The following is a 13,262-nucleotide window of genomic DNA, read 5'->3' as shown; positions in this document are numbered from 1 at the left end:
AAACATTATTCAGAGAATGACAGACCTTGAAAGACTCAGCCGTAAATGGGATGCTTCCTTCAAATTCCTCCCCGCTAGGCCTCGGGGAGGATGTGTAAAAGTGTAGGATCCAGGGGAGATGCAGGATGCAAAGAAACAAGAAATCATCACAGAGACTGAGGTAGCAGGCAGCACCTGACCTGCACAGCTCTTCACCAGATGGGATCCTAAAGCTGAAAGGAGGAGTGGACATATTCCCCGTCACTAATCCAGAAGTTACCTACAACGGGTAGCCACCTGCAAATAGAATTTAATTTTCTCCAGATGACTCTCACCATGGAAACAAACCACTCTTGATGGTAGGCTACATGCAACACAGCAATGTCCAAAGGGGGAAAAAATGAACTCAGTGCTATCTTTGGAGACCTCTGGTCTCACAATGTCATGCCAAGGCTTTTTAAATATTTCCATCTTATTTAACATAAAATTATATTCTCTCTTTTTAACATTACAGTATATATATATATATATATATATATATATATATATATATTATGGTTTGATGTTTTTAAGGGATTCCTGAGTGTACAAAAGAGTGGCTCTCTGCATCTTTATCTGTTTCATGTGACCTGTTTTGGGTGTTTTCCCTCGGTTCGTTTTCTTCTGTTCCAATCCTTTGTACTTGTTTTATCGTTTTTGTTTTTTATTTTATTCTTATCATATAGAAACCTATTTGTTTAATGATAGGCAGAAAGTTTGTGGATCCAGGTGGACAGGGACTGGGAGCAGTAAAGGGAAGGAGTGTTGTAATAAGGTTATATTATGTGATAACAAGAGGGATTTTAAAAGTATATATATATATATGTATATATATATGAAGATCTTATGATTTTATCTTTATAAAATATTGACATTTAAACACTTCTCATTTTTAAGATAATTTTACCACAAAATGCATCTCTTTAATTTCCCAAGATTATCAGAAGTCTGACTTTTTCATTTTTCTCAAACAATATGTGCTTTAGAAGTACTAGTCCTTAAATTTCATTGCATTATTATTATTATTATTATTATTATTATTATTATTATTATTGAATTAGCTAAAGAAACTACTGTTTTAAATCAAATCCAACCAATGCTAGAATAACTACGGCATCTATAGGATTTCAAAGTTGACTTGTATAAGTTTAATAACATGAAAAACATCACTTAAGTTGTTAATATTTAATCTACATTTAAATATTGAAATGAATTCCAAGAGCACTAAAATACATGCTATTGAAGTGTAAACCCTAACACTGTTTCAGTAGTGTCTGTTTACTAGTAGTGTGTTTTTAAACAACGATGCTGAAAGCAGAATTTCCCGTAGTTCTTCAGTTTTTGATAACTGCATCTTAAAACTTCACTTAGCATGCTCACTGCATATTTTCAGAACTGATAACTAAAGTCTTTCTACTCACTGAGTGCTATCATTCTAAAGTAGATGATATGCATAAACTTTCACATGCTAAATTTTTAATAAACTGTAACATTTATTTAATATTAAAAATGTAGAATTTACTGCTCCTATCAAATTAGAGGGGTTAAGGTGCCCCCTGCCATATCTGTGTCTGCCCAGTTTTTAATTGTAAGCCTAAATATCTTGATTGTATTTCTCCATGATGTTTGTAGCCCACAGAAAAGCTAGGTGAGGAAAGAAGGCATCCTTTAGTATGAAGTTAAAAGGCATTAATTAAGTGATAGATTTTAATTTATTATACTGGAACAATTACTCTTAGGTAAAATAAGTAATATGACATTTAATGGGATATTTTATTTCCAATGCAAAGCTATTTACTAATTTAACAGATCCATAATTAGTTACAATTGACTCAAAGTTTATGTTAAATTAAATTAGTAAAACTAAGCTATTACAAGTTGCTCAGATCAATTGCTTTAAACTGTTACTGGAAGAGTGTTGTCACATGGTTACAATCATATCTCTAATGCCCATAAATGTTACACTTGAAAGGGCTGTGCTTCAGGAATATGGATCATATCATTTATTGTTTAATGGATATACATCCACTCGTGTGCATTTTAATTCACGTATCCTTTTACTTATAGAACTTGAATGAGATCACAAAGAGAAATGAAGAACCATACAAGACAGATAGAATTTATCCTTCTTGGACTGACAGATAATTCTCAGTTACAGGTTGTAATCTTTTTGTCTCTTTTCCTAAATTACTTGCTGAGTATGCTGGGGAACCTAACTATCATTGCCCTCACCCTGATAGATCCCCTTCTCAAGACACCAATGTATTTTTTCCTCCGTCACTTTTCTTTCTTGGAAATTTTATTCACAACGACTTGCATCCCCAGATTTTTAGTCTCCATTGTGACCAAGGGAAATACAATTTCCTATAGTGGTTGTATATGTCAATTGTTCTTTTACATACTCTTGGGTGGCACAGAGTTTTTCCTTTTGGCTTCCATGTCCTACGACCGCTATATCGCCATCTGCAAGCCTTTGCACTACGCATCCATCATGAGCAGCAAAGTTTGTCATCAGCTTGTCTTGGGCTCTTGGGTCACTGGGTTCCTGGTCATTTTCCCACCACTGATCATTGGCCTTGACTTGGATTTCTGCGCTTCAAACGTCATTGACCATTTCCTATGTGATGTCTCTCCTGTCCTACAACTTTCTTGCTCAGACACACGTTTACTAGAACTGACGGCTTTCGTCTTAGCTCTCGTTACACTCATCGTCACACTGGTCGTAGTAACCCTTTCTTATGCCCACATTATCAAGACGATTATAAAATTCCCTTCGGCTCAGCAAAAGAAAAAAGCCTTTTCCACTTGTTCTTCGCACATGATTGTTGTTTCCCTCACTTATGGGAGTTGCATATTTATCTACATAAAGCCATCAGCAAAGGAAAGAGTTACTTTGAGCAAAGGAATAGCTGTGCTCAACACTTCAGTGGCCCCTTTGTTGAATCCGTTCATTTATACGCTGAGGAATAAGCAAGTTAAACAAGCCTTTGGAGCAGCATTTAGAAGAATATTTTATGCTTCAGAAAGGTGATGGGGGCGCTTTCAGCACATATGGCCATCTGGACCTCCTGTGTTCTGCTTGACAAAATCTCTCCTGCCCTGTCCCTTTCGATGATTTCTCAGAGAACTCTCCAGGAGACCTCCTGTCTTTAGCTTTCTCGATAACTGGATATAGATCTGTTTCACCTAAGTTAGCATCCGGTCACGCTGTCCCAGGCTTCTAGGAAACTGCCAGCGCAGCGCCACCTGACCATGAAGGGAACATTGCGCGGTATGCAGCATCAGGGGGCTGATCTTGCTCTCACCCTAGTTCTCCCTCTGCCCCCACCCAACATCCCGCCTCGTGCTTTTAAGCAGCCTGAGAAAAATAAAATTTTGTCAGCTTGATCAGATCTTTTTGACTTGCTGTCTGTTCTTTGCGTCTCTTGCCCCCCATTCTCTCCCTAGGGGTCGGTGGGTCTCGGTTGATTGTCCGGCGGGCCCAGACAGAACGGCAATAAAACTTAATGAAAGAATGGTTTACCTAAAGAATAAAAATAATATTAAAAGTAAACCAATGTGAGTTTTTTGATCATGAATATCCACAATTTAGTTATTTGTGTAATTTTAACTTGCCCAAGGTTAGGAACTATCATGTGTATTTTGATTCTAACTTCTCTTTAAATCAAGATAAAAACACGTTTTATGCTAGAAGCATAAAATCCAAAATTGCTTTGATTTATAAGCATTTATTCAATAAACACACATAATTAAATGACTGTTACTTAAAGAAATATTTACCTCCTCACTTAACAGTTGTGTACTTTAAAAGTCTTTGATAATTATAACTTTGTGACTATTATCCATACTAAAAGTGCTCATAGAAAGCTTATTCCTTAAATATAATTTCATGGGTTAGCTTATAAAGTGATAATGCTTGAACAAGTTAGGAAAACACTGTTTCCTGCCAATTGAATCATGTAGCTCAGTTATATGATAATTTTCTATTTGCATTAGATAAACTTTAAGCTGCACAGGGAATAAAATATCATTTAGGACAAAGAATGTTGACTCCACATGGTTTCTATTAAGTTTGGAACTATTGTTGAAAGCACTCCTTTGGCCACTAACTGTTAACCTGGTTTGTAAATGAGCCTCAGGGATCTCACAACCACAAGGGCCTACGATCTCAGGGTGTACACGGGCTCAGGCCCTAGCTAGTCATGGTCCAGACTGGCATGAGTGCTTGCCACACCTTAACTCAGTGTGGTGTGGGACAGCTCTAGAGATTCTTTTCCTCACTGAAATGAAAATAGCTGCCCTCCAAGACTAGAGAGGAGACTGCAGAGCCTCCTAGCCAACAAGCTAATGCCAGGCTGGGCTATACCAAAGTGCAATAGGCACAGTGACCTGTGCATTCACCAAGAGAGGAACAGAGTTCTAGATTCATTAAGAGAAGGCAACAACAATGGTCCCAGCCGAAATAAACCAGTCCCCAGGAGTTTCAGGTTGCAACCAGTTAGAACAGCCAGCTAGAACTCTGACCTAGGACTGAAAGGCTTTGGTTTTTCTTCGGAGAAGCACCTCACTAGGGAGGCCTGGTTCTGAATTTCAAAGCACAGTTCCCAGGAGCTTCCATTCCTTGCTCCCTAGCAGGTGGGATCTTGCCTTCTTCTCTCTGTTGTCCAAGGCTACAGAGAAGGAAAATGGAAGAATTCAGTGTTGGTGATTGAGTCTGTGGAGTCATGCCTGGAGGCACTGCAGTACTGACTCTGATGCTGATTTAATCATGACAGGCCTGTTATCTGGTCTCAGCTAGAGTCCTAGACTTGACCCCTTTTCTACCACACAGGACATTTCTCTACATGCTCCATGCTGTTTCAAGGCATCTTCTTGTTGTTCCAAGCCAAGGCATTTACTCTCAGTCTCTTCACATCCATACTCCTTTGGAGTTGCTCGTGTGAATATCTGTACAAATCGGTGTGCAAATTGGGGAGACAAATTTGGAAGATCTTACTTACCTTTGTGATCGATGTCTTTATTTATTTAGGATTCCAAGAATTAATTGCAATGTTTTAAATAAATCTATTTCTGCAGGTGAGCCCTCTAGCTTATTTATTTAACTTGCTTATTTATTTGTTAATTCTTAGAACAATTTTGCAGACTCAGAATTACTATAATTGCTATTGACATGGGGCATGTCCCATGAATGTCTTTCACTTACCAGGAAAGTGGGACAGAGAGTAGGATATCCTATTGGGATTCTAAGTGAGAGAAGCATGGGAGATGGGGAAATAGAAGGATCTAGAGGATCCTAGAAACCTACAAGAAAAACATTATGATGGACAGATCTGGGCCCCGGGGGTCCTGCTCAAACTATGGCACCAGCCATGGACAATACGTGCAGTAAACTTCGAACCCCTACCCAGATCTACCCAATGGACAGGACATTCTCCAGAGTTGAGTAGAGAGTGTCGACTGACTTTCACACAAACTTAAATATTTTATTACATGTTTGCATTATGTTTTATATATTTGATTATTATTAAAGTATGAATGATAGTGATGAAATATTATTAAACACAGTTTTTGGATAAAGCAAAGGGTTAATCTTGCTTTGTTAGAGCTTGGGCCAGCTGGATGGCTGACTGGGCAAAAGTGGTTGCTAAGAAGCCTGGCGGCCTGCTTTGGTTATCAGCAGCACACTTCACGTTGGAAGAAGGCAGTGAGGTCCACCAAGCAGTCTACAGACCCTACACCTGCACCGTGGCGTGGACACCAACATTCTATAGGAACAATTATTCTCCACTCATAATTAAATAAAATTATAGAAAATTGAATACATTTTATTTGTCTTTACCGATTTTCAAAGGTTTTTTTTTTATGTGCATTAGAAGCATCTTTGCTAGATCTGCACAGGGATTTGAAGTTTATGGCCCAGCAAAGCCAATGGATGGACATCTTCACAGTTGAGTGGAGAGTGGGGTCTGACTTTCACACGAACTCTGGTGCCCCATATTTGACCACGTCCCCTGGATGGGGAGGCCTGGTGGCACTCAGAGGAAGGACAGCAGGCTACCACTAGGATGGTGGTTTCTGGGTATGGATGTAGAGTTGATGGAATGTGGAGATGATACTTGAAAATTTTAATTTTCAGTTATGACAGATAAAAATATTCTAGAGAGATACTAGATCACTGTGCTTATAGTTGACACTATTATGTAATACATTTAATTTTGCAAGGAGAGTAGATTTATTGCAAAAGATATTTATACCAAAAATTTGAAAAAAAACTAATAACAAAACTAAACTAGGAGAGGAAACTTGGTAGCCGTAGTTTCTTGTTACCTTGACCATGCTAAGACTTGCATGGATGTGTACATGTAGCAGAACATATGAAGTTATGTTTTAACTATGTGCACTTTCTTATATATCAATTCTGCTTCAATGCAGCTGCATAAAAGTAGTGAACAACTTAAGAATGAAAGCACGGCAGTCTGTATAGAGCAACCTACTTGTTACAGACTCTCTCTTTTATGCATGGTGAGAATATAGTAGTAGATATGAAATTAGCATACATAAAAAAATAGGAAGGAGCCCAGTCCCAATAGAGATTTGTACAAGACTCTCCCTAAGATTCAGAGTCCGTTGTGACAGAGTAGGTAGAAATACATAGGATCTGGACAATCAGGTAGCTTGCTGTGTGATCAAAAGCTAAACTGATGTAGTCTCACCAAAATGATCGCCCAAAAAGAGCTCAACAAAAAAAATCTCCAAGCGGCATGCCAAAGAGAATTGGAAAAATGCCCATGAGGCCTCAACCACACACCAAAAATACCTATAAGCAATAGAGGAAACTGGGCACAGGAGAAGTGGTCATCCTCAGGGAAGATCACACCAACTGGTTGTCCAGTGTCAGCTCGTTAGCCTTGAAAACATACATGCAAGTAACATTGTATGGACTCAGTAGGTCATATTTAGGAATATATATATATATATATATATATATATATATATATATATATATGTTTACACTTACACTTGGATGCATGCAATAAAAAATACTGAGACAAAGACACAACAACATGAGTGAAAATGGAGAGGTGTATATGTAAGGTTAGGGAGGGAGCAAAGGGAAAAGAGAAATGTAATTATATTGTAACGCAAAGGTAAAATTAAAACAACAGAAAACGGGAAGGAGAAGAAGCTGTGAGAGAAATGCACAGTGTGCCCCGTGCACAGAAGCCATCCTTCTCCTCTGCTCAGCTCAGCAGGAATTCCAGCGTCTTCTGTCTTTCCTACACTTCCAATCGGTTAGATTGTATTTTCCTTCACTTCTGTCTATTTTCAATTTTTACTTGATAACCAATACTTCTTTTGAGGCACGGTGTCTCTTTTGTATCTCTGGCTGTGCTAGGGCTCACTCTGTAGACCAGGCTGTCCTTTAAACTCACAGAGATTCATCTGCCTCTGCCTCCCATCTGCTGGGATTAAGGATTGCACCGCGATGCCCAGCCCACATTTTTTATATACTACAGTGAACAAGCCTTGTCAAAAGTAGACTGGGAAACCTGAAATGAAGACAATAAAATTATCAAAGACATAGTACAGTATAGATTACTAAATCACCCCCTTTGGTAAACCACCCCAGAGAGGATTAGTCCAGAGACTCAGGTTTTTCCCTCATTTAAGAAAAATGTTATTAAAAATATATTATTGCTCATTTATTTGAGTAATAACTATAAATAGAAAAATCTGACAAGCATGAAATTATTGTTTTTCTAGTATTTTATTTGAAACAATATTACATCCACTCCCCTCCCCCTTCCCCTATGAAAATGGCAATTAATTAATTATTCTAAATGCTATCCTGTATTTTGGTTGTTTAAACTACTATAAATATAATTAAAATCACAATAAATATAAAAATATTCTAAAGATAATAACCTGCAAAAGTAAATATTTTCCTATTAACTTGGTATCATCACAATATATAGAATCTATTTTGAAACTTTAAGTTGGCTTTTAGTAAGTTTTATATTGTTTCATGTTCAGTAAAAAATTAATATCTCCCCTTACCTTTTAACATTGTAGTTTGTTTTCTTTTCCATATTTTTCTTTTTTGAGAACTTCATACTTAGTGTCTGTTTATATACAGGTAATTCCCATTCTCTTAATCCTCAGTTTGCACAACCATATCCACTGGAAATGGCGAGAGTCATAAAGACAGCACATCTTCCTGAAAAAGCTCCAGCAAGCTGAGTGTGTGGCTACAGTTGCTATCCTTCTAGCTCTTTTGAGTTTTGATATCTGCTTGTTGCATTCTTGGGGACTTTCTGCACTATGGTTCATTTTATGTCTTTTCCTGAGAAGATTGTGTCTGTGTCTTTGTCTCTTCAGGAAAAATCCTAAAATTAACTTTACCTGGTTACTATTTGGAGATTATTAAGCACAGACAAAGACATAGGTGAGGCCATTACTCTATGAATCTTTTTAGGATATTTGCCTCCCAAACAAATTCAAATAGTGCAATTGGTGCATGATTAACAGAGACAAATGACAAACTCTGGCTGGCCAGGAGACTAGGTTACATACTCAAGGTCTCTCTCTTTTTCTAGGCTTATAGATCTCTGAAAATGTAGTTTAAAGGTCATACAGGGTATACCTCTGAAGGAACAAGACTCAGTAAATAAGATAGACTGACTAAAATAAAACTTTTACTACTTTATAGCATAGATGTTAAACATGTCTGCCACAGACAGAATTCTGCCTAAAAATGAGAAAGCTGGGATGCAGGCAGAGTAGATGGCCAAACTCTGCCAAGACAGGGTAAAGCAGGTCCTCCATAGTTCCCACCTCACAAATATGTCTGTCAGATATACTTGACCAGAAGGCTGAAGAAGATGCTCCAATGTTATAGAGAGTGTTGGGTGACTGTTCGGGCAGCAAACTGTCTCTGTCATTTTTTTTTCATTTAGGAAGCTGCTATCTTGCACTTCTGGTTTACTCAGATAATTAAGTTTTATTCCTTGTCAAGTCTCTGATGAGGTTAAAGACAAGATAGTGTAGTGCTAAAATTAAGCTTAGTTGTTTGGGGGTCAAGATGTTTTTAGGTCTAGATAGATGTTTGAAGTTAATAGAGATGAGATATGATAGATATTGATTTTCATTCAGAACTTTAGACTCAACAAGATAGGAAAGACGTTTACTTCAAGTTTGCCAAATACAAATAGCCAAAGTACTATGAATATAACATTTATATAATTCCTGATTGCTTCATGGTTCTTCCTGATGTATGTAGTTTATTTTATTTATGTGTAATAACATAAATCTATATGATAAAAAAGAAATACAATTTTTAAAATCTTTAGAAAAAGTTAGGCATTAGAATTTGTGATTCACAAAAAGAGCAGTTCATATATCTATTGTTTTCTTGAAGTGCTTTAAAACTTCAAATACTGCCATCCTAAAAGCAGGCTATCATAAAATAAATGTGTTTGCTTTGGAGGAAACACTCTTTAGAATCTTTACATTGGAGTTATAGGGCTAATAATAAGAAAAAAAAATCTGTTCTGTTTGTATTTTCTAATTGTAACTGAACTTGTAACCCTGGAAATGTAATGAAAAATCAAACACATACCCTATATCATTTGGATAATCATTAGTCTGTCTTTGTCCTTTGAAGCCTGTATAAACAAAGAAGCACCCGGTAGCCAGTCAGTCAGAGCTGCAGGATTTCCCAGGCCACCATGCCTGATTCAGCCCCTTTCCTCATCTACTCCTTATCACCTCTGCAGGCAGCCCTGTCAGCAACAAACCCTCACAGCCACGACCAGGGAAGCAGCTCCCAAACCCCTGCAGCACTCAATTTCTTTTATTTCTCATTTAAGAAATGACAACAGCAGCTAAACAAAAAGGATAAATTGATTCTTCGGCATCACTAAAGGAAACAGTTATCGTATATATGCATACACTAACAGACATATATACATACATGTAAGAATATACATGTGTACATGCTTCAATTAACAGAAAGGCTCCATGCCTTAATCTTTTCAAAAAAATATGCATGATGTCATTGATATATGTATTGTTTGAGATATATAAGTTAAAATTCAAACTTCATCATAATAATTAGTAAAACCATCCCAAAATAATCTTGCTCATGAATTTACAAAGTGTATTGCAATGTGAGCACAGTAAATGCACTAAGAGCGGCATACACTGTTATTTCTGAGATAAACTAGGGCGAGGACACGCCCATTAGTTTTATAGTTGGAACGGCTGTGTGATGTAAGCTACATCAGGTCAGCGTTTTTGAGGCAAGTTTTTTTCTCACAAGATCCTTAAATGCTTGTTTCACCTGCTGGTTCCTTAAAGTATAGATAAAAGGATTCAACATCGGGGCGACAGAGGTGTTGAGCATGGCCACCCCCTTTGTCAAAGCAACTCCAGTCTTGGCAGACGTTTTCACATACATAAAAATGCAGCTCCCGTAGGATATGGAGACAACAATCATGTGTGAGGAGCAGGTTGAGAAGGCCTTTTCCTTTTGTTTGGTTGAGGGAAATTTCAGAATAGTCCGGAGGATGTAGAAGTAAGAGAGAATTATCAGCATCAGCGTGGTCATAAGTGTGATCAAAGCCAATACAAAGCTCATGAGCTCTAGCGTGCTTGTGTCCGTGCAAGATATCTGCAGCAAAGGAGCCGAGTCACATGTGAAGTGGTCGATAACGTTGGAGTCACAGAAATCTAGGTCTAAGCCCATGACCAGTGGAGGAAAAACTACCAAGAATCCTGCCAGCCAGGAGCTGATGATGAGCTGGTAGCAGATCTTGGTACTGATGATGGTTGTGTAGTGGAGGGGCTTGCAGATTGCCACGTAGCGGTCATAGGACATGGATGCCAGAAGGAAAAACTCTGTCGAGCCGAGGAAGATAAAGAAAAACAATTGTGCCGCGCAAGCGTTATAGGAGATCGATTTGTCCCCAGTTAGGATGCTGACCAAAAACCTAGGGTTACAGACAGAAGTGAATGAAATTTCTAAGAAGGAGAAATTCCTGAGGAAAAAATACATGGGGGTCTTCAGGTGGGAATCCAGCAGAGTGAGTGTAATGATTACTAAGTTTCCAGTGATGCTCAACATGTATGTGAGAAACAGAAAAATGAAAATGACAACCTGAAGGTCAGGATCATCTGTCAGGCCCAGGAGGATGAAGGATGTCACAGAAGTTCTGTTTCGCATCTCTGATGGTTTGTCTCCAACAGATCTAACTGATAAAACCAATGCAGAAAACATGGAAACCAGCACATGAGCCACAACACAAACACACATCTCCTCCTGCTCCCTCTCCCTCTCTGCCTCCCGTTTGTCTTTCTGTCTCTTTGTGCGTCTCCGTGTCTCTCTCTGTACTCATCTCTACCTCTGTCTTTCTGTTTTACACTATCTACATTTGTATCTCATCTTAAAAGGCACATTTTCTATGTCTAAAGCCAGATTGTTCTGTTTTACCCTCTCACCACCTATTACATTTAATATTCTATAACATAATTGAGTACAAGTTCTTCTAATATCTCATTATTGACATCGTTATAATCCTTTTCTATGTCATCTTTTCTATAAAAAAAAGACCTTGATGATTGTGAAATATCAACAATCAATTTAATTATGTACAGGGATAGACTAAACATCAAACTTGAAAAGTAAATGATGTAGCTTCTATCAATATTTTCTTAACAAAATAATAAAATTAACCAATGTCATTATATTTTGTATTTTAAATGATTAAATAATATCCCTTTTAAAAATACACAATAAAGTTTGTCTCCTTGTACTACTGAAAATCTTACATTTTCGACCTTCCTTCTTATCTCTGAAATAGTCTTCTCATTAACTTTAATTAACATAGCATTTGTTGCTGATATGCATAAAACGGCTAATTTTCTTTGAAATTTAGGTAAGCATCAAACAGCATAAACAGAATGTATTTTGAAATTGTGTACCAAATATTGACAACTTATATATACAGATATTCTATTATGCTCTTTAGAACTATTTTTTTTTCGAGACAGGGTTTCTCTGTGTAGTCTTGGCAGCCCTGAACTCATTTTGTAGACCAGCCTGTCCTTGAACTCACAGAGATCCACCTGCCTCTGCCTCCTGAGTGCTGAGATTAAAGGCATGAGACACCACTGCTCAGCCTGGTCTTTGGAACTATTTTAAACAGCTTTATCAGTAACATAAACTTGACTTCATCAGTCTAAAGTATAGATGTTCAAATAGCAAGGAAATGTGCCACATTATCCATATTTAATAGCTAGAATGTCTCTTTAATACATACATATATATATATATATAACTTGTGAAGTTTTCAATATATAAATATATATTAAAACAGCTCTGAATAGAATTGTATGAGAAAACAATAAAGCTGAAACACTGACCAGAAACAAGATGAAAATACTCACTAATTTAAAGCATTAATACTTAAAGTGAAATTCAAACACAGAGTAATATTCTTAGTTCCCTTAACCCAAAATTCATACCATATAGCCCACGGAGAAATCAGTGCACATGTCTCTCCTTCCACAAAAGATGAGCATCTTCTCACAGCATCCCTGGTGTTTAATCTCAAAATGTGCAGTGAGACATCTTCTTCGTGTGCTTCCCAGTACCATCCATCTAGGATCCTGACACATTGCTTATAATATCTTAACAAAACATCTCTGGATGGGAGTTTTGTTGCTAAAAAATTATTCAGATTATTCTAATATCTCCCATGGGGACATTGCCATTAAGTTTTCCTAAGTAATATGTAAACAAGGCACTTATACCATGTTTGCAACACACAACTCCAAAGTTACTCTACAAAACATGGGAATGCATAATAACAGGACACTAGTGTATTACAAGTACAATACTTAATTCCAGCAATCATATTTAATTAGTTGATTATGTGACCTGCATCCCAGGAGATTGCAGAACTTATCTGAAAGGAGTTACCTAGGCAATTTGAAGAGATAGATCTAACAACAACAAAATAGTTATCTTTTCACATTGATTTTCATAGGATAGTTTTTCAATAGGCTACAACCCACTCTGAGTTACCCTACAGTAACTCAGTTATGAGCTTTTTAAGGCTATGGCTTTCTGTGAGAGACTCCATTTCACATGCAGCCTTTGGCTCCATTTTCACGGTGGAGGATAATTGTGGCATAGTGACACAAAACATGTGCTATCCTTAAGACAAGGAGATATTAGTTTA

General features: G+C 37.3%; 2 protein-coding genes across 2 annotated transcripts in view; one reads left to right on the top strand and one right to left on the bottom strand.

The window, feature by feature from the left end:
- Positions 1-11,242, bottom strand: part of LOC311585490 (olfactory receptor 6C74-like) — a gene marked incomplete at both ends in the record, with an annotated part of 128,373 nt that extends 117,131 nt beyond the window's left edge. Inside the window, one exon of the mRNA XM_084760711.1 lies at positions 11,177-11,242. Coding sequence (XP_084616837.1) covers positions 11,177-11,242 — 66 coding nt within the window. The remainder of the gene's footprint in view (positions 1-11,176) is intronic.
- On the top strand, positions 2,093-3,049 carry LOC311585035 (olfactory receptor 6C70-like; the record flags this gene model as incomplete). Its single annotated transcript, XM_084759816.1, has 1 exon — positions 2,093-3,049. The coding sequence occupies one exon, from the start codon at positions 2,093-2,095 to the stop codon at positions 3,047-3,049; it is 957 nt and encodes a 318-aa protein (XP_084615942.1).
- Positions 11,243-13,262: the final 2,020 nt, after the last annotated feature.

The sequence above is a fragment of the Acomys minous genome (genome assembly GCF_964271855.1).
Source record: "Acomys minous genome assembly, chromosome: 15".
NCBI lineage: Eukaryota > Metazoa > Chordata > Mammalia > Rodentia > Muridae > Acomys > Acomys minous.
Note: the sequence above shows the minus strand (reverse complement) of the source record. Positions and strands in the feature narration are given on the sequence as shown.